Source organism: Staurois parvus, unplaced genomic scaffold (genome assembly GCF_062004578.1).
Source record: "Staurois parvus isolate SC_StPar_1 unplaced genomic scaffold, SC_StPar_1.0 ptg000212l, whole genome shotgun sequence".
NCBI lineage: Eukaryota > Metazoa > Chordata > Amphibia > Anura > Ranidae > Staurois > Staurois parvus.
The window spans coordinates 1,046,123-1,071,900 of record NW_028318008.1 but is presented as its reverse complement, the minus strand read 5'-3'; the positions used below and the strand labels follow the sequence as shown (position 1 = coordinate 1,071,900).

The following is a 25,778-nucleotide window of genomic DNA, read 5'->3' as shown; positions in this document are numbered from 1 at the left end:
CATCACTCCCATCCATTACACACAATGATACATCACTCCCATCCATCCATCCACCCATTACACACAATGATATATCCCATCACTCCCATCCGTCCATCACACACAATGATACATCCCGTCACTCCCATCCATCCATCACACACAATGATACATCACTCCCATCCATTACACACAATGATACATCCCATCTCTTCCATCCATTACACACAATGATACATCCCATCACTCCCATCCATCCATTACACACAATGATACATCCCATCTCTTCCATCCATTACACACAATGATACATCACTCCCATCCATCCATCCATCCATTACACACAATGATATATCCCATCACTCCCATCCATCCATTACACACAATGATACATCACTCCCATCCATTACACACAATGATACATCCCATCTCTTCCATCCATTACACACAATGATACATCCCATCACTCCCATCCATCCATTACACACAATGATACATCACTCCCATCCATTACACACAATGATACATCACTCCCATCACTCCCATCCATCCATCACACACAATGATACATCCCATCACTCCCATCCATCCATCCATTACACACAATGATACGTCACTTACCCGTCCTGTCAGCAGCTCTGTGATTTTCTGAATCAGTTCGAGGATTTTCTGCTCACTGCTTGTCTCAGAAATAACTGGCAGAGGCTTGGAGCCCAGAAGACTCTTCCTGAGAGGAGTGACATGACCCCCATTCTTCTTCACCACAATGTAATCCTATAATACACAACGAGAACACCCGACTTATGTTATAGAGAGAGAGACCCTCCATATAAGCACACCCCAATCACCCTCTCCGGTCAGGTCTGTGTGATGTCATGTGACCTCCCAGAATCCTCCTCACCTCTCCGGTCAGGTCTGTGTGATGTCATGTGACCTCCCAGAATCCTCTTCACCTCTCCGGTCAGGTCTGTGTTTTATTAATAGATTTAGGAGTGATGTCATGTGACCTCCCAGAATCCTCCTCATCTCTCCGGTCAGGTCTGTGTTTTATTAATAGAGATAGGAGTGATGTCATCTGATCTCCCAGAATCCTCCTCACCTCTCCGGTCAGGTCTGTGTTTTATTAATAGATTTAGGAGTGATGTCATGTGACCTCCCAGAATCCTCCTCATCTCTCCGGTCAGGTCTGTGTTTTATTAATAGAGATAGGAGTGATGTCATCTGACCTCCCAGAATCCTCCTCACCTCTCCGGTCAGGTCTGTGTGATGTCATGTGACCTCCCAGAATCCTCCTCACCTCTCCGGTCAGGTCTGTGTGATGTCATCTGACCTCCCAGAATCCTCCTCACCTCTCCGGTCAGGTCTGTGTTTTATTAATAGATTTAGGAGTGATGTCATGTGACCTCCCAGAATCCTCCTCATCTCTCCAGTCAGGTCTGTGTTTTATTAATAGAGATAGGAGTGATGTCATCTGACCTCCCAGAATCCTCCTCACCTCTCCGGTCAGGTCTGTGTTTTATTAATAGATTTAGGAGTGATGTCATGTGACCTCCCAGAATCCTCCTCATCTCTCCAGTCAGGTCTGTGTTTTATTAATAGAGATAGGAGTGATGTCATCTGACCTCCCAGAATCCTCCTCACCTCTCCGGTCAGGTCTGTGTTTTATTAATAGATTTAGGAGTGATGTCATGTGACCTCCCAGAATCCTCCTCATCTCTCCAGTCAGGTCTGTGTTTTATTAATAGAGATAAGAGTGATGTCATGTGACCTCCCAGAATCCTCCTCATCTCTCCAGTCAGGTCTGTGTTTTATTAATAGAGATAAGAGTGATGTCATCTGACCTCCCAGAATCCTCCTCACCTCTCCGGTCAGGTCTGTGTTTTATTAATAGAGATAGGAGTGATGTCATGTGACCTCCCAGAATCCTCCTCACCTCTCCGGTCAGGTCTGTGTTTTATTAATAGATTTAGGAGTGATGCCATCTGACCTCCCAGAATCCTCCTCACCTCTCCGGTAAGGTCTGTGTTTTAATAATAGATTTAGGAGTGATGTCATCTGACCTCCCAGAATCCTCCTCACCTCTCTGGTCAGGTCTGTGTTTTATTAATAGAGATGAGAGTGATGTCATGTGACCTCCCAGAATCCTCCTCACCTCTCCAGTCAACAGGTAGAGGATTTCTAGGGTGAGGTGCAATATCTTCTTGCTGTCGCTGTCCATGCTGCGATGGTCATACGCTGGACGCCGCCAGGGTTTCTGGTAATTCTGTATCTCGTGGTTACTGCAGCCTTGTACACAAAGAGATACACGTGAAAACATGTATAACTAGATCTTTTGAGGCGGATCACACATATTAGTGCTGCAACATACAAACTAACATTCTGCTTTATATCTGCACGGAGCTCTGACTTACCTGTAAAGTCCTTTTCTTGGTCACAAGCTCCTTCAAGACTTGACCACAGGTTACAGAATGACACCTTCAGGTGAGGACACTGGCAAACAAGCCCATATAAACCCTCCCACTCCTAGCATTTCTCAGTTTACAGAAAGCCAGGACAAAGGGAAGCGTATCCAGTGTCCTCAACTGTTCGCCAAGAGAAGGAACTTTACACACAAGACAAAATCCTTATTTATCATAGAGTACAGGACAGGGGCTTCTATAAGTCTTGACCAAGGAGTGTCCCCAAGGGGTGGTCAACATAACACCCAATGCCAACAAAGCCAAAAGAAGGAAATAAGGTTCTCAACCTATACAGCATCTTAAAGCACCTTATGGCTGAAGCTGTCATCAACAGAGGCTTGAACATCCATCTGGTAAAACTGGTCCAAGTGGTGGCCTGGTGATCAATAAACAGATACCCGGTGCTGAAAAGTCTAAAAGGGTGCCAACAGAACAAGTCAAGGGAGCCTGAAGAGGAAAAGGAGGAATCCAATCCTTCAAGGCATAAGTCTTTGTGATAACCTAATCCACCTAGAGATGTGAAGGAAAACACAAGACGCGCCACCAACTAAGAGTAGTATTATACATCCAAAAGAGATAGAAACAGAGATTGCACTCACATTTATTAGGAAGGTAAAAGCATAAAAACATCCACTTGAGGACTGCACAGCTTGGCAGGGTTGCGGCTGGGTTGGCGGAGCGGAGGACAGAGATACCAGGAGATGGCGTGTGGAATGTGCTTGTAATAGCGGTGGTGGTGTCCTATGATCCGAGCGGATACAGCCGGGGTAAGCCGCATCTTCCTCAGGCGGTGCAGAGCTTGCCGTCAATGGAGTTGGTAGCAGACCGAAGGTAGCACACTTCCCACATCACACACTGGAAGTTTCTGCATCCTCGGTCTGCTACCAACTCCACTGACAGCGAGTTCCACACCAGGTGGGGCTATGCACACAGAACGGGCCAACTCACACACCAATGTGCTGCAGAACTTGGGTCTAACTCTCCTAGCTAGGTGAAAAGTAGTGCATGCAATGCTTATGGACATGACCCCCCCTAGGGAGAGTGCCGCATGCAGAGTTCAGAGGCAACATTATAGGCAAGCCCTGTGTCTTCCATATGGTGGAGTCCAGCGATGGCTTCCCAAGGTGCTGCCGAAGAGTGGATGATCCCAAAGCAGCAATTATACTGTGGCATCAATACTGCCAGAATGAGGAGGGATTCCTCCAGGTGAGGAACAAAGCGTAGTCCTCAATCTTCTAGAAGTATTGTAGATATAAGCCAGAACCTGCCCTCAGCAAAGACCAGTCATCTATCACCAAGGTACAGCCAGAACCTGCCCTCAGCAAAGACCAGTCATCTATAACCAAGGTACAGCCAGAACCTACCCTCAGCAAAGACCAGTCATCTATCACCAAGGTACAGCCAGAACCTACCCTCAGCAAAGACCAGTCATCTATCACCAAGGTACAGCCAGAACCTGCCCTCAGCAAAGACCAGTCATCTATCACCAAGGTACAGCCAGAACCTGCCCTCAGCAAAGACCGGTCATCTATCACCAAGGTACAGCCAGAACCTGCCCTCAGCAAAGACCAGTCATCTATCACCAAGGGACAGCCAGAACCTGCCCTCAGCAAAGACCAGTCATCTATAACCAGGGGACAGCCAGAACCTGCCCTCAGCAAAGACCGGTCATCTATCACCAAGGTACAGCCAGAACCTGCCCTCAGCAAAGACCAGTCATCTATCACCAAGGGACAGCCAGAACCTGCCCTCAGCAAAGACCAGTCATCTATCACCAAGAGACAGCCAGAACCGGCCCTCAGCAAAGATCAGTCATCTATCACCAAGAGACAGCCAGAACCGGCCCTCAGGAAAGATCAGTCATCTATCACCAAGGGACAGCCAGAACCGGCCCTCAGCAAAGATCAGTCATCTATCACCAAGGGACAGCCAGAACCTGCCCTCAGCAAAGACCAGTCATCTATCACCAAGAGACAGCCAGAACCTGCCCTCAGCAAAGACCAGTCATCTATCACCAAGAGACAGCCAGAACCGGCCCTCAGCAAAGATCAGTCATCTATCACCAAGAGACAGCTAGAACCGGCCCTCAGCAAAGATCAGTCATCTATCACCAAGAGACAGCTAGAACCGGCCCTCAGCAAAGATCAGTCATCCATCACCGAGGGACATCCAGAACCCGCCCTCAGCAAAGACCGGTCATCCATCACCGAGGTACATCCAGAACCGGCCCTCAGCAAAGACAGGTCATCCATCACCAAGGTACAGCCAGAACCCGCCCTCAGCAAAGACCGGTCATCCATCACCGAGGGACATCCAGAACCCGCCCTCAGCAAAGACCGGTCATCCATCACCCAGGTACATCCAGAACCCGCCCTAAGCAAAGACCGGTCATCCATCACCGAGGGACAGCCAGAACCGGCCCTCAGCACACACATCGTCGGCGTTTGTTGGTGTCCAGTAACGTGATTGGCCTAACCTCCTATGGATAATTATTAGTCCGCTTGACCCAAGTTACACTGGGCAATTCCTAGGTGGGATCATAAATAATAAGAACTTGAGTTTGGGCTGAGATCTGGGAATACAGACCAGGCTATGGGGGTAGGAGACCAGGAGTAGGATGACAGAGGGATGAGGTCAGGCTGTTTGGAGGGGAGGGGGATTAAACACACAGAGATCAGGCAGAGGTCAGGCTGCGGGGGGGAGGGTACACACAGACAGATCAGGAAGAGGTCAGGCTGCATGGGGGGGAGATGACACACAGAGAAGAGGTCAGGCTGTGTGGGGGGAGGGAAGGAGGGGTGACACACAGAGATCAGGAAGATGTCAAACTCAGGGGGAGGGGGCACACACAGAGATCAGGAAGAGGTCAGGCTGTGGGGGAGGGGGCACACACAGAGATCAGGAAGAGGTCAGGCTGTGGTGGGGGAGGGGTGGCGCACACACAGAGATCAGGCTGGGGGGGGGTGGCACACACAGAGATCAGGAAGAGGTCAGGCTGTGGGGGGTTGGGTGACACACACTACTTACCTCTTCCAGCTGCAGATCTGGCTCCACATCGTACAGACTCCTCCCCGCCCCCAGAGCAGAGAATGATGGGAAGAAGCGCAGGGATCTCTGGGTAATGCAGCACTTGCCGTCTTTAGCCGCCATTTTCTTGAAGCCCTGCCACCAACATCTCTGTGCTGTGTGCGAGGTCCCGTGACCGGATATGTCGGAGGAAGCAGAGATAACACAACGACCAGACGATTCTCATCGCCGATAATATCGCCCGATCCGTCTAAATATATATATATAGCTCAGGGCGGTAACACAGCCAGACGCTAGAGGGCGCGATCTCATCTCACACCGCCACATTATCGCGACATCACTTCCGGCTGCTGGAACGCAGAGCTGACAGTGCTGAGACGCAAGTCATTTCCGGCTGCGGGGAGAGGCAGTAAAACAGATGAGTGAGAAGGTAAATGATGAGCCTTTCTATTACTACAGAGTCTGGCCGTATTTACAGAAATGTCTGCACTGCCCCTATCCTGTGTGTATACACCACCTATATATACCCTGTATACACGTCATATGTACTGTATGTATACACCACCTATATATACCCTGTATACACGTCATATGTACTGTATGTATATACCACTTATATATACCCTGTATACACGTCATATGTACTGTATGTATACACCACTTATATATACCCTGTATACACGTCGTATGTCCTGTATGTATACACCACCTATATATACCCTGTATACACATCATATGTGCTGTATGTATACACCACCTATATATACCCTGTATACACGTCATATGTACTGTATGTATACACCACCTATATATACCCTGTATACACGTCATATTTCCTGTATGTATACACCACCTATATATACCCTGTATACACGTCATATGTGCTGTATGTATACACCACCTATATATACCCTGTATACACGTCATATGTACTGTATGTATACACCACCTATATATACCCTGTATACACGTCATATGTACTGTATGTATACACCACTTATATATACCCTGTATACACGTCATATTTCCTGTATGTATACACCACCTATATATACCCTGTATACACATCATATGTACTGTATGTATACACCACCTATATATACCCTGTATACACGTCGTATGTCCTGTATGTATACACCACCTATATATACCCTGTATACACGTCGTATGTACTGTATGTATACACCACCTATATATACCCTGTATACACGTCGTATGTACTGTATGTATACACCACCTATATATACCCTGTATACACATCATATGTACTGTATGTATACACCACCTATATATACCCTGTATACACGTCATATGTACTGTATGTATACACCACCTATATATACCCTGTATACACGTCATATGTACTGTATGTATACACCACCTATATATACCCTGTATACACGTCATATGTACTGTATGTATACACCACCTATATATACCCTGTATACACGTCATATGTACTGTATGTATACACCACCTATATATACCCTGTATACACGTCATATGTACTGTATGTATACACCACCTATATATACCCTGTATACACGTCATATGTACTGTATGTATACACCACCTATATATACCCTGTATACACGTCATATGTACTGTATGTATACACCACCTATATATACCCTGTATACACGTCATATGTACTGTATGTATACACCACCTATATATACCCTGTATACACGTCGTATGTACTGTATGTATACACCACCTATATATACCCTGTATACTAAGTACAATATATAAAAAGTCTTCACGCCCCGGGTAAAATGTCCGGTTTCTAGGATGTGAAACAATGAGACAAAGATAATTTTTTTCAGAACTTCTTCCACCTTTAATGTGACCTATAATTTGTACAACTCGGCTGAACAACAAACTGAAATCTTTTAGGTGGGGAGAAGTAAACATAAAAAACTGAAATAATCTGGTTGCATAAGTGTTCACACCCTTACACTGATCCTTTGGTGAAGCCCCTTTTGATGTGATTCCGGCACTCTGGGGAGGAGTCTATCAGCACGGCACATCCTGACTCGGCAATATTTGCCTGCTCTTCCAAATCTGTCAGACTGTGAGGCCATCTCCTGGTACAGCCCTCTTCAGATTCCCCCACAGATTGTCCATCGGGTTCAGGTCTGAGCTCTGGCTGGGCCATTCTGGTGAAGCCGTTCCTTTGTGGACTTGGATGGATGCTTTGGGTGGTTGTCATGCTGGAAGATGAAGTTCCTCTTCATGATGCCTGAAGGTTTTGTGCCGATATTGACTGGTATTTGGAACTGTTCATAATTCCCTCTACCTGGACTAAGGCCCCAGTTCCAACTGAAGAAAAACAACAGCCCCAAAGCATGATGCTGCCACCACCATGCTTCACTGTGGGTATGGTGTTCTTTTGGTGATGGACAGTTGTTTTTGCACCAAACATATCTTTTTGAATTATGACCAGAAAGTCCATCCTTGGTTCCATCAGACTATAACACATTTCCCAACATGCTTTTGGGAGACTTCAGATGTGTTTTTGCAGAATGTAGCCGGGCTTGGATGTTTTTCTTCGTAAGAAAAGCCTTCCGTCTTCCACTCTACCCCATAGTCCAGACATATGAAGAATACGGGAGATTGTTGTCACATGGACCACACAGCCAGGACTTGCCAGATATTCCTGCAGCTCCTTTCATGTTGCTGTAGGCCTCTTGGCAGCCTCCCTCCTGGTTCAGAACGGGGTGTTCGATCTGAACCCCACAAAATTGAAATTAATGGCTTGGAAGTTGAGAGGTGCTCTCTAAGACATCTGGAGCTATCAAAGGTAGTAGGGGTAGTTGACACCTTGTTGCAAGCTAGGAAAAAGTCAACTATTTCGACCTTCCATCGGGTATGGAAAACCTGTTTTGGGGCTCTCTTCTGGAAAAAATTGGAATGCTTCAACTCCCTCAGTATCTAATGTTCTTAGATTCCTGCAAAGCAGTTTAAAGCGGCCTAGCTTATAATTGGTGTCAAATTCCAGTTTCAGTCCTCTTGGCCATGGCAAGTAAAAGATGGGCCTTTAACCATTTGGTCATTCATTTTCTGAAGGCAGCAATGAAGGTTAGATCACTAGTGGGAATTTGTCACTTGGCTTGAATGCCTTGATGGCAGCACCATTTTATCCGATAACTTTGTGTTCCATTTGGCTGAGGACATATATACCACTCATATATTATATATACACCATGTCTATAAATACCACCCATATACAGTATACACCCCATATATAACATGTATGTAAATACGACTCTATATAATACCATATACAAATCCGCCCTGTACACTCCATATATACTATATACACAGCACCCCAGTATGATTTGTATACTTGGCATATATACAGGCTGTCAATGAGTCACGTGTTCACTCTTGTGTGTGGGGTTATTGTCAAGGTCCTACCTTTCCTCAGGGCTTGTGCTGCTCCATGTGCTGGCATCCATCTTAGGTGTCTGCAAAGCATTGTGGGATCCTTTATGCTTTCAGCCTCTGCGGCTCCTCCCCCAGGAGGTGGCGGCTTATCACATAAACAGTCAGGTCCATAAATATTGGGACATCGACACAATTCTAACATTTTTGGCTCTATACACCACCACAATGGATTTGAAATGAAACGAACAAGATGAGCTTTAGCTGCAGACTGTCAGCTTTAATTTGAGGGTATTTACATCCAAATCAGGTGAACGGTGTAGGAATTACAACAGTTTGCATATGTGCCTCCCACTTGTTAAGGGACCAAAAGTAATGGGACAAATGGCTTCTCAGCTGTTCCATGGCCAGGTGTGTGTTATTCCCTCATTATCCCAATTACAATGAGCAGATAAAAGGTCCAGAGTTCATTTCAAGTGTGCTATTTGCATTTGGAATCTGTTGCTGTCAACTCTCAAGATGAAATCCAAAGAGCTGTCACTATCAGTGAAGCCATCATTAGGCTGAAAAAACAAAACAAACCCATCAGAGAGATAGCAAAAACATTAGGCGTGGCCAAAACAACTGTTTGGAACATTCTTAAAAAGAAGGAACGCACCGGTGAGCTCAGCAACACCAAAAGACCCGGAAGACCACGGAAAACAACTGTGGTGGATGAGCGAAGAATTCTTTCCCTGGTGAAGAAAACACCCTTCACAACAGTTGGCCGGATCAAGAACACTCTCCAGGAGGTAGGTGTATGTGTGTCAAAGTCACCAATCAAGAGAAGACTTCACCAGAGTGAATACAGAGGGTTCACCACAAGATGGAAACCATTGGTGAGCCTCAAAAACAGGAAGGCCAGATTAGAGTTTGCCAAACGACATGTAAAAAAGCCTTCACAGTTCTGGAACAACATCCTATGGACAGATGAGACCGACATCAACTTGTACCAGAGTGATGGGAAGAGAAGAGGATGGAGAAGGAACTGCTCATGATCCTCAGCATACCACCTCATCAGTGATCATGGTGGTGGTAGTGTCATGGCGTGGGCATGTATGGCTGCCAATGGAACTGCTTCTCTTGTATTTATTGATGATGTGACGGCTGACAGAAGCAGCCGGATGAATTGTGAAGTGTTTCGGGAATATTATCGGCTCATATTCAGCCAAATGCTTCACAACTCATTGGACGCTTCACAGTGCAGATGGACAATGACCCAAAGCAGACTGCAAAAGACACCAAAGAAGTGGAATGTTCTGCAATGGCCAAGTCCATCACCTGACCTGAATCCGATTGAGCATTTCACTTGCTGAAGACAAAACTGAAGGGAAAATGCCCCAAGAACAAGCAGGAACTGAAGACAGTTGCAGTAGAGGCCTGGCAGAGCATCACCAGGGATGACACCCAGCGTCTGGTGATGTCTATGCGTTCCACACTTCAGGCTGTCATTGACTGCAAAGGATTTGCAACCAAGTATTAAAAAGTGAAAGTTTGATTTATGATTATTATTCTGTCCCATTACTTTTGGTCCCTTAACAAGTGGGAGGCACATATGCAAACTGTTGTAATTCCTACACCGTTCACCTGATTTGGATGTAAATACCCTCAAATTAAAGCTGACAGTCTGCAGTTAAAGCACATCTTGTTTGTTTCATTTCAAATCCATTGTGGTGGTGTATAGAGCCAAAAATGTTAGAATTGTGTCGATGTCCCAATATTTATGGACCTGACTGTAAGTCTGCTGTTTGTAGCTGTCCATTGCATTCGTGTCCTGTCTGTTGCACAGCAGCAAGCTCCTGTTTAGTTCTCATTGCTCTCCTGGATACCGACTCGGCTTTGGCAAGACTCCTTCCTGGCTTCTGACCCCGGCTCTGGCGACCATCCTTCCTGGCTTCTGACCCCGGCTCTGGCGACCATCCTTCCTGGCTTCTGACCCCGGCTCTGGCGACCATCCTTCCTGGCTTCTGTCCTACCAAGTCATCCGCTGTTGCTGTTGGACCTGCATAGACTCTGTCTTGTTTTTGTACAATAAACCTACCTTTAATTGCACCTCCTTGTGTGTCTGGCTCCTCGCTCCCTGACAGTTATATTTCCCGTGTGTGGGGTCACATTTCTCATGTCTGGGGTCACATTTTCAGGGTATTGCTTTATGTGGCACCTCTGAGAGAGGAAGATAGGATGGTTCTGAGTAGAAGATGATCTGGTTTTATGTATACTATGCATATATTGTGTGTTACTGCAAGGAATGCCTTCTCAGAGACGGGTTCTAATAATAATTCCTTTTGAATGCTAATAAAAAAATTTACCAAAAAAAATTAAATATATATATATATCCATATACTACCATACATAATGCTCAGATTATATATGGAATGATATACACCGGACAGCTCTTGCGACCAATTACCAATATGTGAAAACAATATATAGCATAAATGTGCTGATTAGAAAAGAATTCCTCCTTTTTCTATCCCATACATCTATAAATGTGCAAAGCCCAAAAGAATGATTATCAGAGTCCAACCATAAATGGAAGTCCATAGAAAGTGAACGCTTGTATCCAAAGACAGTGCTTGTTAATATTCCAGCATGTGTGATGGAAGACACTCCGCACCCCCAGATTGCAATCGCCTCCTCGTTATATAACAAGAAAAGTCCGACTTCGCTTTGTGGCCAACAAAGGAGTGGATGGAAGCTCCTATGTGGCTCCATGTGTGATGTCATCTCCTTGTCTACAGGAAGAACGATACTCCAATGGCTTGGATGGCCAGTAATCCAAAGAAGGGATCCCGTCGTAGTGTGAAAAGTGTAGAAAGATCTGGTTGCTGTTGTTCTCCATACGTCTTCTCTCAAGGCTCTGCTAATGTCTATAGTTTGGAAGTGGAATGCTGACCACATGGGTTGAGGAAAAGGGCGAGAATGTGTATCTGGAGACAAGGGACTTCTCCACACCTTTTCTTCCAGCAGAAAAAGGAATTCTTTTCTAATTAGCACACATATGGTATATATTGTTATCTGTTTGCAAGCGCTGTCTGGTGTATATGGTTTGATAAGATTTATGAGATAGCAACTCCATTTACATTCACATAGTGTGTATTTGGCTTGGGTTGTTATATGCACATCATATTCTACATACACCTCTCCTCTAATACATATATTAATTCATCTTCATACAGCTTCCCTGCAACAAGCGGATTACATCTAGGAGCCGACTCCATTCACACGAGTCAGCATGCATCACGGGACCACCGTAGACCTCGCCCTGGAGATACTCTACCTGCTGACCGGAGAGGTGAGGAGGATTCTAGGAGGTCACATGACATCACTCTCATCTCTATTAATAAAACACAGACCTGACCGGAGAGGTGAGGAGGATTCTGGGAGGTCACATGACATCATTCTTATCTCTATTATTAAAACAAAGACCTGACCGGGGAGGTGAGGAGGATTCTGGGAGGTCACATGACATCACTCTTAGCTCTATTAATAATACACAGACCTGACATATCCTTTTTGTGAAAAACCATCTAAATCCCACATACAACCCTAAAATAAATTCTACTAATACTTCATATACAAATAAAATAAAATATAAAAATACAAATACGTGATTTGTGTCCAAAAATCCACTTTCAATAGTGTCCCAAAAATCCAAATCAAATTGTGTCCAATGTCCAAGTCCCAAACTTTCACTTTAATCCTCAATATTCCATGCCAACCTCAAAAGAAAAAGAAAAAAGAAAATCCATAGTGCATTAAGTTTTTTAATTATATATACTTCACTCAGTGTAAGACCCAAAACCACCCTTCAAATAGTGAAGAAAAAAAAAAACAAAAACAACTTGTGTAAAAATTTATAAATATATCCTTATTTTTTGGACGCGTTTCGTCACTTCCGGACTTCGTCTGAAGGCCTTTTTGGTTGTCTACATGCGGTTTTCAACCAATTGTTTGATCAGTTAGTATAGAGCCATGGAAGGAGTAATGCTGTGAGCTGGATTTTCCTGTCTTTTAATGTAAGTTTGGATTAAAATTGTTTCTTTGATACGAATTTTGCCTAAGAGCTTGTTTATCTCTATGAGGATTCTGGAGAAGTGCCCCTGATGTGAACTATTGGGAAAAATGGAGTCCTTAAGATAGCCTGTGCTTGAAAACAACTACAAAAGGGTAAGTACCTGGTATCACCTTTGGCTGGAATATAGAGGGTACTAGTACCTAGTATCACAAGTCACAAGTGGCTGATCACAGAGTGTTTATATATGTTTGAAGTGATCACAAAGTTTTTCACGTTTTGGGTTTGATTTATTAATTTATATATTGCAAAAAGTAAGGATATATTTATAAATATTTACACAAGTTGTTTTTTTTTTTTTTTATCACTATTTGAAGGGTGGTTTTGAATCTTACACTGAGTGAAGTATATATAATTAAAAACTTAATGCACTATGGATTTTTTTTTTTTCTTTTTATTTTGAGGTTAGCATGGAATATTGAGGATTAAAGTGAAAGTTTGGGACTTGGACATTGGACACAATTTGATTTGGATTTTTGGGACATTATTGAAAGTGGATTTTTGGACACAAATTACATATTTGTATTTTTATATTATTTTATTTATATTTATTTGTATATGAATTAAGTATTTGTAGAATTTATTTTAGGGTTGTATGTGGGATTTAGATTGTTTTTCACAAAAAGGATATGTTGGATTGTGTACTTTCTAGGGAGAAAGTGTGACTTTTTGGTGGGAATTGAAGGAATTTATTGATTGATTAATACACAGACCTGACCGGAGAGGTGAGGAGGATTCTGGGAGGCCACATGACATCACTCTTATCTTTATTAATAATACACAGACCTGACTGGAGAGGTGAGGAGGATTCTGGGAGGTCACATGACATCACTCTCATCTCTATTAATAAAACACAGACCTGGCCGGAGAGGTGAGGAGGATTCTGGAAGGTCACATGACATCACTCTTATCTCTATTAATAATACACAGACCTGACCGGAGAGGTGAGGAGGATTCTGGGAGGTCACATGACATCACTCTCATCTCTATTAATAAAACACAGACCTGACCGCAGAGGTGAGGAGGATTCTGGGAGGTCACATGACATCACTCTCATCTCTATTAATAAAACACAGACCTGGCCGGAGAGGTGAAGAGGATTCTGGGAAGTCACATGACATCACTCTAACAAAATTCTTAACCTTGAAATCTTTGAGCTCCTGAAACGTAGTGGCTGTTCTGCGATGCCATTTGTGAATCAATGCTAATAATAAAGGTTTTGAACTCTTGGACTGTTTGCTTGGCTTTCTCATTGGAATTTGTAGAAGTGAATCTTTAAATCTAGGCCCGTTGTTTGAGGGACACTCTATTTTGTTGAGACTTTCTTCACCAGAGACACTATGCCTTATTACATTCTGACCAGTCTTCAGATTGTATGACTCCAGTGCCTCATCTCTAAATGGTCCTTTCCCTTATTCCCACTGTGAACTTAATATGTGAAAGTCAAAATTCCTTAAAGATCTCTTGACTGCGTCATTGGATCCTTCACTGGTAGAGTGTGTGGAGCCTCATGTATCAGCTGGAAGAATCTCAGCTGGTGTCTCGTATTAGGCTTTTGTCCATACACATGTGTAGAGCACTCTGGTTATGGTGCTGGTCTGCAGATCTTCTCTTTGGACTAAACCTTCATGTTATTATCATGGATGTCAGTGGAGGTAACAGCACCTACCTGCCTTGGTGTAAAAAGTCAAGGAAAAGGTCTTGGTTCACTGGCCACTAGCAAGGTATAGGGTAAGAAGCATTTAGAATCTGGGGGCCACTTTCCACAGTGGGTGGACCTTTGCTAATTCTTGTGGACTCTTGGTTAGTTTGCCCTTCAGGCAGTGCAGAAAATGATAGTCCAGGGATACATGCGGAGCCTTCACCACCAATTCCAGCTTCAACTCCTCACCTTAAACCCTCCTGTGTTACCAGACTTACCTCTGCCCTTTGGGGGTCTCCATGAGCAGGGTGTCTTTGTCCCAGCTCTCATGTCAGTCTCAGGGGTTGTATTCCAACCTGGTCACTGTTCTTTCCCAGAGGAACATCTGCCTATTTTGGGGCCTGTATGCCTCAATGTTTTACACAGGATCCACCAGGTCTACCATTCCTTCACTTTTTGTGGGGGACTCTCTGGCCTCTGTGGTTACCTAGGGCACTTACCTACAGATTGCTGTGCTTACAGTGCTCTGATGCTTCATTCTTGGCCCTGCACATGGAGTATTCTCTAGCTCCAGCATTGGTCCTAATTCATTTTCATGGCATCCTCATTATGGGATACATAGGTGACCTCCTGTGAAGGAAACAGCTGGAGCGGGCTCTCTGATTGTCCAGAATCATCAAAGATTTGCACAGGAATCCACTCATTGCCAGCAGACAGCTCAGACCTCCTGTAGAAGAATCTACAGTATATCCACTCTCGGGTCCTTGTCGTTTGGTCCGAGAGTTACAACCTCCTCAGCTGTTGCGGCAGAGCCATGTGTCAATGGATAACCCACTCCAAGGCCACCGTTATTCACCGGTCTCTACCCAGACTGTCCCCAATCTTGTTGTGGGACATGTTGACTCAGTTTCTGAATAGACGGAATTGCCTGACCATGGTGATCTGGTAGTTCTTGGCCTGCTGTATCAGTCTCACAGCTCTGGAGTTTGGAAAGTCTTCTGGAAGATCCCATCATCAGAGACCTGTTACACCTTTTGGATCACCCACTTGACCTGGATCCAGCTGAACATTGCCACAATGCTGGTGATCCTCTACCCTCAACGAGGAACAGGAGTTCTTGGTGCGACAAGAGAGGTAGTCTGGATCCTGATGTGGGCAAAACTTCATTTCAGTCCCATTTGCTGTGTTCTTCTCAGATTCATCCAATCAGAGGTCAGGATTCCCCAACTGATTTCTGGACATGGGGGAGCAGTCCATACACTCTGGTGTTGCAGGTGGAGGATGCTGAACGTGGCCTCCTGACATCCTGGTTTCAACAGCATGCTGAACAAGCTAATGTCCAAGTACAGTGATCCTCTATAGGTGGCGGGGAACGCTCTGGTGACTCCACGGGATCTAGAGAGCATACAGAAAGTATTCAGACCCCTTCGCTGTTCTCAGTGTTATGTTGCAGCCTGATACTACAGTTGTTTCAGTAATTGTTTTCTCATTAATCTACACTCAGTACCCCATAATGACAAAGTGAACACAGAACTGTGGAAATGTTTGCAAATTTATGTTACAAAGGGTCTGAATACTTATGCCAATGTGATCAGTTTTTTCATACATTTGCAGACATTTCTAAAATTCTGTTTTCACTTTGTCATTACGGAGTGAAGATTAATGAAACAAAAAATGAATGAAACAACTGTAGTATCAGGCTGCAACATAACAACATTGAGAACCACGAAGGGGGTCTGAATACTTTCTGAATGTTTTGTAGGCACCCAGATACAGGCCTTTCCTCCACTAATGCTTCTTCCTCATCTGCATGACAAGTTGTTGGATAGCTTTCTGGTGATCTTCCCTGCTCCGGATTATCCAAATATTAAGTCTGCATTCTTCTTTGTTATTTCTTAGTAATAAAGTTAACTTTCTAACCCTTGCCTACACCTTGTATGGGGAGTCCCCGTGTGCCTTATGGTATGGGGAGTCCCCGTGTGCCTTACGGTATGGGGAGTCCCCGTGTGCCTTACGGTATGGGGAGTCCCCGTGTGCCTTACGGTATGGGGAGTCCCCGTGTGCCTTACGGTATGGGGAGTCCCCGTGTGCCTTACGGTATGGGGAGTCCCCGTGTGCCTTACGGTATGGGGAGTCCCCGTGTGCCTTACGGTATGGGGAGTCCCCGTGTGCCTTACGGTATGGGGAGTCCCCGTGTGCCTTACGGTATGGGGATGCAAGTGTACAATCCAAACGCACACGTTCCTGCATGAAAAATGGCTCTGTGTATAAGTGGGTGCTTCAGCAACCGTCGGCTGGAACCGAACAGAATCAGCAAGGGAAAATATCACCAGCACACCGAGGATCACCAATATGGGGCCAAAAGTTTTAATGAACAATCACATAGTTACAGGAAGGCAACGTTTCGGAGTCTCGCAGGACCTCTTTATCAGGCAACGAAACGTTGCCTTGCTGTAACTATGTGATTGTTCATTAAAACTTTTGGACCCGTATTGGTGAGCCTCAGGGTTTTGGTATGGGGAGTCCCCGTGTGCCTTACGGTATGGGGAGTCCCCGTGTGACTTACGGTATGGGGAGTCCCCGTGTGCCTTACGGTATGGGGAGTCCCCGTGTGTCTTACGGTATGGGGAGTCCCCGTGTGCCTTACGGTATGGGGAGTCCCCGTGTGCCTTACGGTATGGGGAGTCCCCGTGTGCCTTACGGTTTGTGGAGTTCATATGTTTTATTGTGTTTGTGCTTTGTGGCTTTTTGGGATGGAATCCTAGGTTTTCTGCACATTTTCAGGAACCACCAGTTGGTAATTCTTTCTTTTTCAAACTCTGAGAGGGCCTTCTTTTCCTTGCTTGGCCACAGTTCAGGCAGTAGGTCTATATCTCCTAGTTATGGACTATTTCGGGGTACATTCCACCCTTTTGACTGAATCAGGTAAACAAGCTTCTATGGTCTTATTGATTTTTTTGTTGCCTGTGAAGACACTACTTGATCTTCTGGCTTTTCAGGCATGATTCCCTTTGAAGGTCCCCATGTTTTTTGATAGGGGAAAGTTGCGGCCTCATCTGGTGCCACCTTTGGATGTACAGTCCTTCTGACGGCTCTTGAGCTGCAAGTATCCCAGATTTTATATTTACATTGGGCCTGTTAGTGGTTGTTTGTTGTGTCCCTCAGCCCTCGGATGTCCCTAAAGTGGAAGACTCGCATGTCCCTCAACGGGTGAGAGAGAAAGTAGGATTTTTGTTCTCACCGTAAATCATTTTCCTGAAGTCCATTGAAGGACACTTGTCCCGTGTGTTTCTGATGTTGCTCTCGGTTTTGTTTTGCTACTACAGTACATCCAGAAAGTATTCCCAGCGCTTAACCTTTGCAACATTTTGTTATGTTACAGCCTTATTCCAGAATGGATGAAATTTGTTTTTTCCTCAACATTCTACAAACAATGCCCCATAATGACGTGAAAAAAAATTGTTTTGAAATCTTTGCAATTTATTAAAAATACAAAATGAAAAAAAAAAACACATGTACATAAGTATTCCCAGCCTTTGCCATGACACTCACAATTGAGCTCTGGTGCATCCTGTTCCCACTGATCATCCTTGAAATGTTTCTACAACTTGATTGGAGTCCACCTGTGGGGACATTCAGTTGATTGGACTTGATTAGGAAAGGCATAAACCTGTCTATAGAAGGTTCCACAGATAACAGTGCGTGTCAGAGCACAAACCAAGCCATGAAGTCCAAGGCCACCACAAACATATTATTTTTCTTGATATATATTTTCAGGATTATGTTGTTGTAAAGAAACTCGACTACAACAGAAACCGCCCACCTAGATCAGTAGGAGAATGCAGGACTCAGGGCCCGGCTATGGATAAACCTTGTAAAAGAAAGAATGACCAGAAGATCCTGGAACTGACCAAGAAGATGATGGAGCTGCTGACAGGAGAGGTGAGCGGTGCCGGGAATTCTGGGACATTCTCCAGTAACAGACAAGGGATGTGTCTGGATGGTGACTATATCATTGTGTGTGTCAGGTTCCTATAAGGTGTCAGGATGTCACTGTCTATTTCTCCATGGAGGAGTGGGAGTATTTAGAAGGACACAAGGATCTCTACAAGGACGTCATGATGAAGGACCACCAGAAAGGACACAAGGATCTCTACAAGGACACCATGATGGAGGATCACCAGACTCTCCCGGCTCCAGGTAAGAACTATTTTTCCTTTGTGGTAGGGTTAGGGTTATGTACTTATGAAGATATTTTCATCCCTCACAGATTAGGAATTGTTCCCTTCATGCAGATCTCACATAGTACCCTTCAGAAACACAATATTTCTGTACAATAGATACAAGTGTTTGAGGTTCTTATGCTGCTTCTTGATTATTCATTAAATTCCTCATTCTAGTGGGAGAACCGGTAAAGAAGGAATCATGGCTGTTGCATTTATTAACTAATTGTTGAAATGTGTAAGCATCAAGGAGTCCTCGACCTGGAATTAGCATGCAGCTAGTGGGGTCCTAAGTCTGGATCAGAAGGGCAGATCTGAAGCCATTTTAGGGTTGATCCAGAGATTGCAGACTCCTAACCCTTCTTAACACTGACTTTCTTCTGATTTGTAGATTCAGAAATAGTCATTTGTACGGGACACTTGATCTTTATTCTTCGACCGTGGGTTCTATCCAGCTACCTTCAGGTGCTTAGACACTGGTGAAAAAGAAAGTTCCTGGGACATCCCCTCTATATTTCCTCCCACTCCCTGCTAGCCTAATGTTTTTGCTAGTGTCCTTAGGACCTCCTCTGTCTGTTTTTTCTCTCAGATGTTTTTTTTTATCCAGATTCCTGGCTCCACCGAACCACTGTGGCTACTTGCAGCTTTTAGAATGGTTGATTCCTTGAGTGAGACCCAGAGGAGTGTACCTTGACCACACAGGGATGAAGATGTGGGGCCAGCCTGTAGCGTTGCTTTGCGCACTGGATCCTGCGCAGCACTCACAGTGGCATGTGGTGCATCATATTGAGTTAGCCACAGGGTGCTATTCAGGTCCAGACTCATGGTCTGCTAGCAGTGGAATATATGTCTTTGAAGACACCTTCAGGGGGTATTTCCAGCATGGTGAGCGAAGCCAGTATGGGGTCCAATCTCTTATATCCTGCCACAAAGACATTCCCACAGTAAGTTCCCTTGAATTCTTTCCCAGGGTGCTGGCACTGCTATGCCTAGGCTTCAGAGGAGCGCTGGCTGAAACATTTAAGGCTGCATTCACACTTGAGCGAAGCTTGAATCTCCAAAAACGCTCAAACCTAAAAAAATCAATTGTTCCCTCTGGTGCCTGTTCACACCTGATCGTGCTAACAGACACCAGAGAGAACTGATTTTTTTAACTTTGAACATTTTTGGAGATTCGAGCTACAAATCTCTCAAGTGTGAATGCAGAGTAAATAATGATGTCACAGCCATGGCATGGGAGGACTGCCAGCTTTTTGATGATGTTTTCTCGTGTTTTGGTACAAATCTGTCATATTTTGCGCTACATTTCAGCCACTTCACTGCACATGTGTATACCCCTTTGGGGACATTCTTGCACTACATATGGCAGATCACAAGCTTAAGGCAAGACATGGATCCAGGGAGGGCAGGATGGAAGTCTATCTCCATGGGGCCCCAGTACCCTTTATTGGGACAGTTGCCCCCAGTCTGAATACATGCCTCCCTCTCAGCTCCTTTGATCCTTTGCCTGCACAGCCTTCCTCCTGCTTCTCTAGGCAATGTCTGAATTCCACTTTGCCCTGTCATGCCGCACCTTGCCACCTACAGTTGCTCAAATGGCTGTCTGCCACACCCTTGATGTCTGGACTGAGCACATGACCCAAGACCCTAGCTGTGTCTTAAGAGATCCCTCCATTCACCAGCTATAACCTGTGGTGTTACACTTATGCGTAAACAGCTTGGTGGATCTCTTCAGCAGATCTCCAGAATGAGCCTCTTCTCCCTCCATATGCAGAGGATTCTCTGGTTCACATGCTAGTCAGCAGACCTTCCATTCAAGAAAGGCCCTTTCAAGGAAAATATCTGTTTGGTTCCACCTTGGATAAGTACAGTCAGGTCCATAAATATTGGGACATTGACACAATTCTAACATTTTGGGCTCTATACACCACTGGATTTGAAATGAAACAAACAAGATGTGCTTTAACTGCAGACTGTCAGCTTTAATTTGAGGGTATTTACATCCAAATCAGGTGAACGGTGTAGGAATTACAACAGTTTGCATATGTGCCTCCCACTTCTTAAGGGACCAAAAGTAATGGGACAGAATAATAATCATAAATCAAATGTTCACTTTTTAATACTTTAATACTTTAATACGTTGCAAATCCTTTGCAGTCAATTACAGCCTGAAGTGTGGAACGCATAGACATCACCAGACGCTGGGTGTCATCCCTGGTGATGCTCTGCCAGGCCTCTACTGCAACTGTCTTCAGTTCCTGCTTGTTCTTGGGGCATTTTCCCTTCAGTTTTGTCTTCAGCAAGTGAAATGCTCAATCGGATTCAGGTCAGGTGATTGGCCATTGCAGAACATTCCACTTCTTTGGTGGCTTTTGCAGTCTGCTTTGGGTCATTGTCCATCTGCACTGTGAAGTGTCCAATGAGTTGTGAAGCATTTGGCTGAATATGAGCCGATAATATTCCCGAAACACTTCACAATTCATCCGGCTGCTTCTGTCAGCAGTCACATCATCAATAAATACAAGAGAAGCAGTTCCATTGGCAGCCATACATGCCCACGCCATGACACTACCACCACCATGATCACTGATGAGGTGGTATGCTGAGGACCATGAGCAGTTCCTTCTCCATACTCTTCTCTTCCCATCACTCTGGTACAAGTTGATGTCGGTCTCATCTGTCCATAGGATGTTGTTCCAGAACTGTGAAGGCTTTTTTACATGTCGTTTGGCAAACTCTAATCTGGCCTTCCTGTGTTTGAGGCTCACCAATGGTTTCCATCTTGTGGTGAACCCTCTGTATTCACTCTGGTGAAGTCTTCTCTTGATTGGTGACTTTGACACACATACACCTACCTCCTGGAGAGTGTTCTTGATCTGGCCAACTGTTGTGAAGGGTGTTTTCTTCACCAGGGAAAGAATTCTTCGGTCATCCACCACAGTTGTTTTCCGTGGTCTTCCGAGTCTTTTGGTGTTGCTGAGCTCACCGGTGCGTTCCTTCTTTTTAAGAATGTTCCAAACAGTTGTTTTGGCCACGCCTAATGTTTTTGCTATCTCTCTGATGGGTTTGTTTTGTTTTTTCAGCCTAATGATGGCTTCACTGATGGTGACAGCTCTTTGGGTCTCATCTTGAGAGTTGACAGCAACAGATTCCAAATGCAAATAGCACACTTGAAATGAACTCTGGACCTTTTATCTGCTCATTGTAATTGGGATAATGAGGGAATAACACACACCTGGCCATGGAACAGCTGAGAAGCCAATAGTCCCATTACTTTTGGTCCCTTAACAAGTGGGAGGCACATATGCAAACTGTTGTAATTCCTACACCGTTCACCTGATTTGGATGTAAATACCCTCAAATTAAAGCTGACAGTCTGCAGTTAAAGCACATCTTGTTCGTTTCATTTCAAATCCATTGTGGTGTATAGAGCCAAAAATGTTAGAATTGTGTCCATGTCCCAATATTTATGGACCTGACTGTATATAAAGGAGATCATGGGATGTAAGAGTGTTTTTCTTTTTCAGAAAGACTTCTCCAAGGAGATCTGCTACTCTTTAGACTAGAAAAATGACGTTTCATCCCTCTGAGGCCTTCAGTTCCAAGCCAAGGTCTGGAAAAACCTTTTGTCAGAAGACGTGGTCCTCCAAGTCCTCTTCCCAATGAAGAATGAGCGGGGAGATGTCTGTCTGCTCTTATGGACCTCAAACTGGAATTTCGGACTGTTCCTCTTCCCTGCTTTGTGTCCTCAGATTTGCCTCTCTCCCCACAGATTCAGGCAGATCTTTTTGCTGCTATTCAGTGGGTTCAAAATTTCTCCATGGAATTGGTGAGATCGGTCATTATCTCCTTCCTTCCAGGAGATTTTATGGCCTCAATAGATGTCCTGGGATTACTTGCTTATTTCCCTGACATCTGCATTTTAAAGTAGGTGTTCAGCATTATCAATTTGTCGCCCTTCCTTTTGGCCTGAATACAGCCTCCTAGGTTTTCCCAATTTCCTTTGGTGACCACCCGTCACTTGGACTACTTTTGGACCTCCAATGGGGAAGATCCTGTACCTTACAACAAAGATAATAAAATGTTTTCCAGTAAAATCCATTTCTTGCAGCACTGTACAGGACACAAGTCCCTCCCCTCTATCTTATCTTCCTATTGGTTGCTACAAAACTAAGGCTAGCTGGGAGTGGGAGGGGTTATAGAAGGGGTCCCCCTGCAGCTGGTAGTGGGAGGGGTTATAAACTGGATGTCCCTGCTGAGAGGGGTTATATAGTGGATGTCCCTGCTGGGAGTGGGAGGGGTTATAGAGAGGGTGTTCCTGCTGGGAGTGGGAGGGCTTAAATAGTGGATGTCCCTGCTGGGAGTGGGAGGGGGTATATAGTGGATGTCCCTGCTGGGAGTGGGAGGGGTTATAGAGAGGGTGTTCCTGCTGGGAGTGGGAGGGCTTAAATAGTGGATGTCCCTGCTGGGAGTGGGAGGGGTTAAATAGTGGATGTCCCTGCTGGGAGTGGGAGGGGTTAAATAGTGGATGTCCCTGCTGGGAGTGGGAGGGGTTAAATAGTGGATGTCCCTGCTGGGAGTGGGAGGGAGTATATAGTGGATGTCCCTGCTGGGAGTGGGAGGGGTTATATAGTGGATGTCCCTGCTGGGAGCGGGATGGGTTATAGAGGGTGTTCCTGTTAGGAGTGGGAGGGGTTATAGAGAGGGTGTTCCTGCTGGGAGTGGGAGGGGCTATATATGGGATGTCCCTGCTGGGAGTGGGAAGGGCGATGGTGGGGATGTTCCTGCAGCTTTCTTTCTTTTCCAGCATCCAGTCCCTGGAAGGTAGATGCATATAACCCAGTGGAAAGGTTGAAGATCTCATGTCCTGGACTTGACTCCAAGAAATGGATTTTCCTGGTAAGTCAGAACTGTTATATTCTCTCTACAGACCAATCACAAGTCTCATTTCTCTTCCAGATAAATGTCTGTCCAGAGGTAAACCGGTGGGATCGCCTTCCTCCATCACCGACAAATATCAGAGGGAGGTGACACCAGATAGAGATGTTTTACCTCCGATGTGGACAAGCAAGGAATCCGAGGGGGAGCGAGGAGCAGAAGTCCGGGACACGAGGAACGAAAGGACAGTAGAAGACGTATCTTTGTCCCTGACACAATCTACATCGATGGACTTGGATGGTCACACACCTACCAATCTTGTCATGTATACCTCCGCTATGACATATGACGACACTTGTGAAGAGGATAACCTATCGGATACCTATAATTCGCCATCTCCAGAAGACACACCATGTCGGTTGGTGTATATTAAGGAGGAACCCATCTCATGTGAAGAGGAAAATCTGACAGATAACGATTGCTCCATCCCTACAGATCTCACCCAGTATCCTGGCCATAGGATGCAGGAAGACAATCCGCTCTCAGACATGTATAGCCAGACCAGATATTCCTCAATGTACATCGGGGCCTTGGTCTCATGTGAGGACAACGATGTCTACACTCCGGCAGACTACTTATCGACATGTAAGGAGGAGCATTTGTCTGGAGAAGAAGATCATTTCCCAGACGTGTATAGAGTGTTGGATCGCACACAAGGAGGACAATACGACGAATGTGGAAATCAATTCTATTTCAGCGCCAAGTCTGTCAAAGCAGAAAAACTCCAGATAAAGCCGTTTTCTCCGTACAGATGTGACTTCACCGACGCGTCGTCTCTCTTTGTGCATCCACGCACCCCCGCCAAGGACACGTCTTACGTGTGCGCCTACTGTGGGAAATGCTTTGCATACTACACGCATCTTATGACGCATCAGAGGATCCACACGGGAGAGCGCCCCTACGCCTGTTTCCATTGCGGGAAGCGCTTTGCGCACAACTCAACCCTGGTCACACATCAGAGGATTCATACGGGGGAGCGTCCTTATGTCTGCTTCCACTGCGGCAAATGTTTCACCAAAAAATCCAACCTCACCACACACAACCGCATTCACACCGGGGAGCGCCCCTATTCCTGCGCCAAATGCGGAAAACGCTTCGGCAGTAAAAGTCACTTCAACCGCCACGTCAAAATTCACAAGAGAGACTCCAGCTGCTTCTAGATTATTCTTCAACTAAAGGGCAATCGGTGGTCTTGGTGCACACATTCCAGGATGAATGAAACGTGTTATCCTAGGACATACGTGATGTGCTGCTAGAGCCACACGTGGATGAGCAATGACTGCACACAGCCACAGAAATCTCCACTGATGGGCAATAATATGGCACGGTCCATTCATGTATATGGTACACTCCATTCATAAATACGGTACAGTCCATTCATGAATACAATACACTCCATTCATAAATACGGTACAGTCCATTCATGAATACAATACACTCCATTCATAAATATGGTACACTCCATTCATAAATACACTCCATTCATAAATACGGTACAGTTCATGAATATGGTACACTCCATTCATAAATACGGTACAGTTCATGAATATGGTACACTCCATTCATAAATACGGTACAGTTCATTCATGAGTATGGTACACTCCATTCATAAATACAGTCCATTCATAAATACGGTACAGTTCATTAATATGGTACACTCCATTCATAAATACAGTACAGTCCATTCATAAATACGGTACACTCCATTCATAAATACAGTCCATTCATAAATACAGTACAGTTCATTCATGAATATGGTACACTCCATAAATACAGTACAGTCCATTCATAAATACAGTCCATTCATAAATACGGTACAGTCCATTCATCTCTTAGACTGTAAGCTTGAAAGAGCAGGGCAACCCCTCGTGTATTGTATGTTACTGTATTGTCTCATGTACTGTCTCCCACTATACTGTACAGCGCTGAGCAAACCTTCTGGCGCTATATAAATACTGTATAATAATAATGACTACGGTACAGTCCATTCATAAATACGGTACACTCCA

General features: G+C 44.9%; 2 protein-coding genes across 2 annotated transcripts in view; one reads left to right on the top strand and one right to left on the bottom strand.

The window, feature by feature from the left end:
* The window catches only part of LOC149461032 (gastrula zinc finger protein XlCGF48.2-like), a 15,757-nt gene extending 10,054 nt beyond the window's left edge, over positions 1 to 5,703 (bottom strand). The window contains exons 1-3 of the mRNA XM_089678931.1: positions 5,466 to 5,703; positions 2,132 to 2,265; positions 601 to 753 (exon numbers count right to left, since the gene is read on the bottom strand). Of these exons, the coding sequence (XP_089535057.1) occupies positions 601 to 753; positions 2,132 to 2,197 (219 nt within the window). The 5' untranslated portion in view covers positions 2,198 to 2,265; positions 5,466 to 5,703. The remainder of the gene's footprint in view (positions 1 to 600; positions 754 to 2,131; positions 2,266 to 5,465) is intronic.
* LOC149461031 (uncharacterized) lies at positions 5,635 to 25,778 on the top strand. Its single transcript, XM_089678932.1, has 5 exons — positions 5,635 to 5,895; positions 12,071 to 12,186; positions 18,386 to 18,550; positions 18,637 to 18,808; positions 23,791 to 25,778. Exons 2-5 carry the CDS (start codon positions 12,127 to 12,129, stop codon positions 24,927 to 24,929), a joined length of 1,536 nt encoding a protein of 511 aa, XP_089535058.1. The 5' UTR covers positions 5,635 to 5,895; positions 12,071 to 12,126; the 3' UTR covers positions 24,930 to 25,778.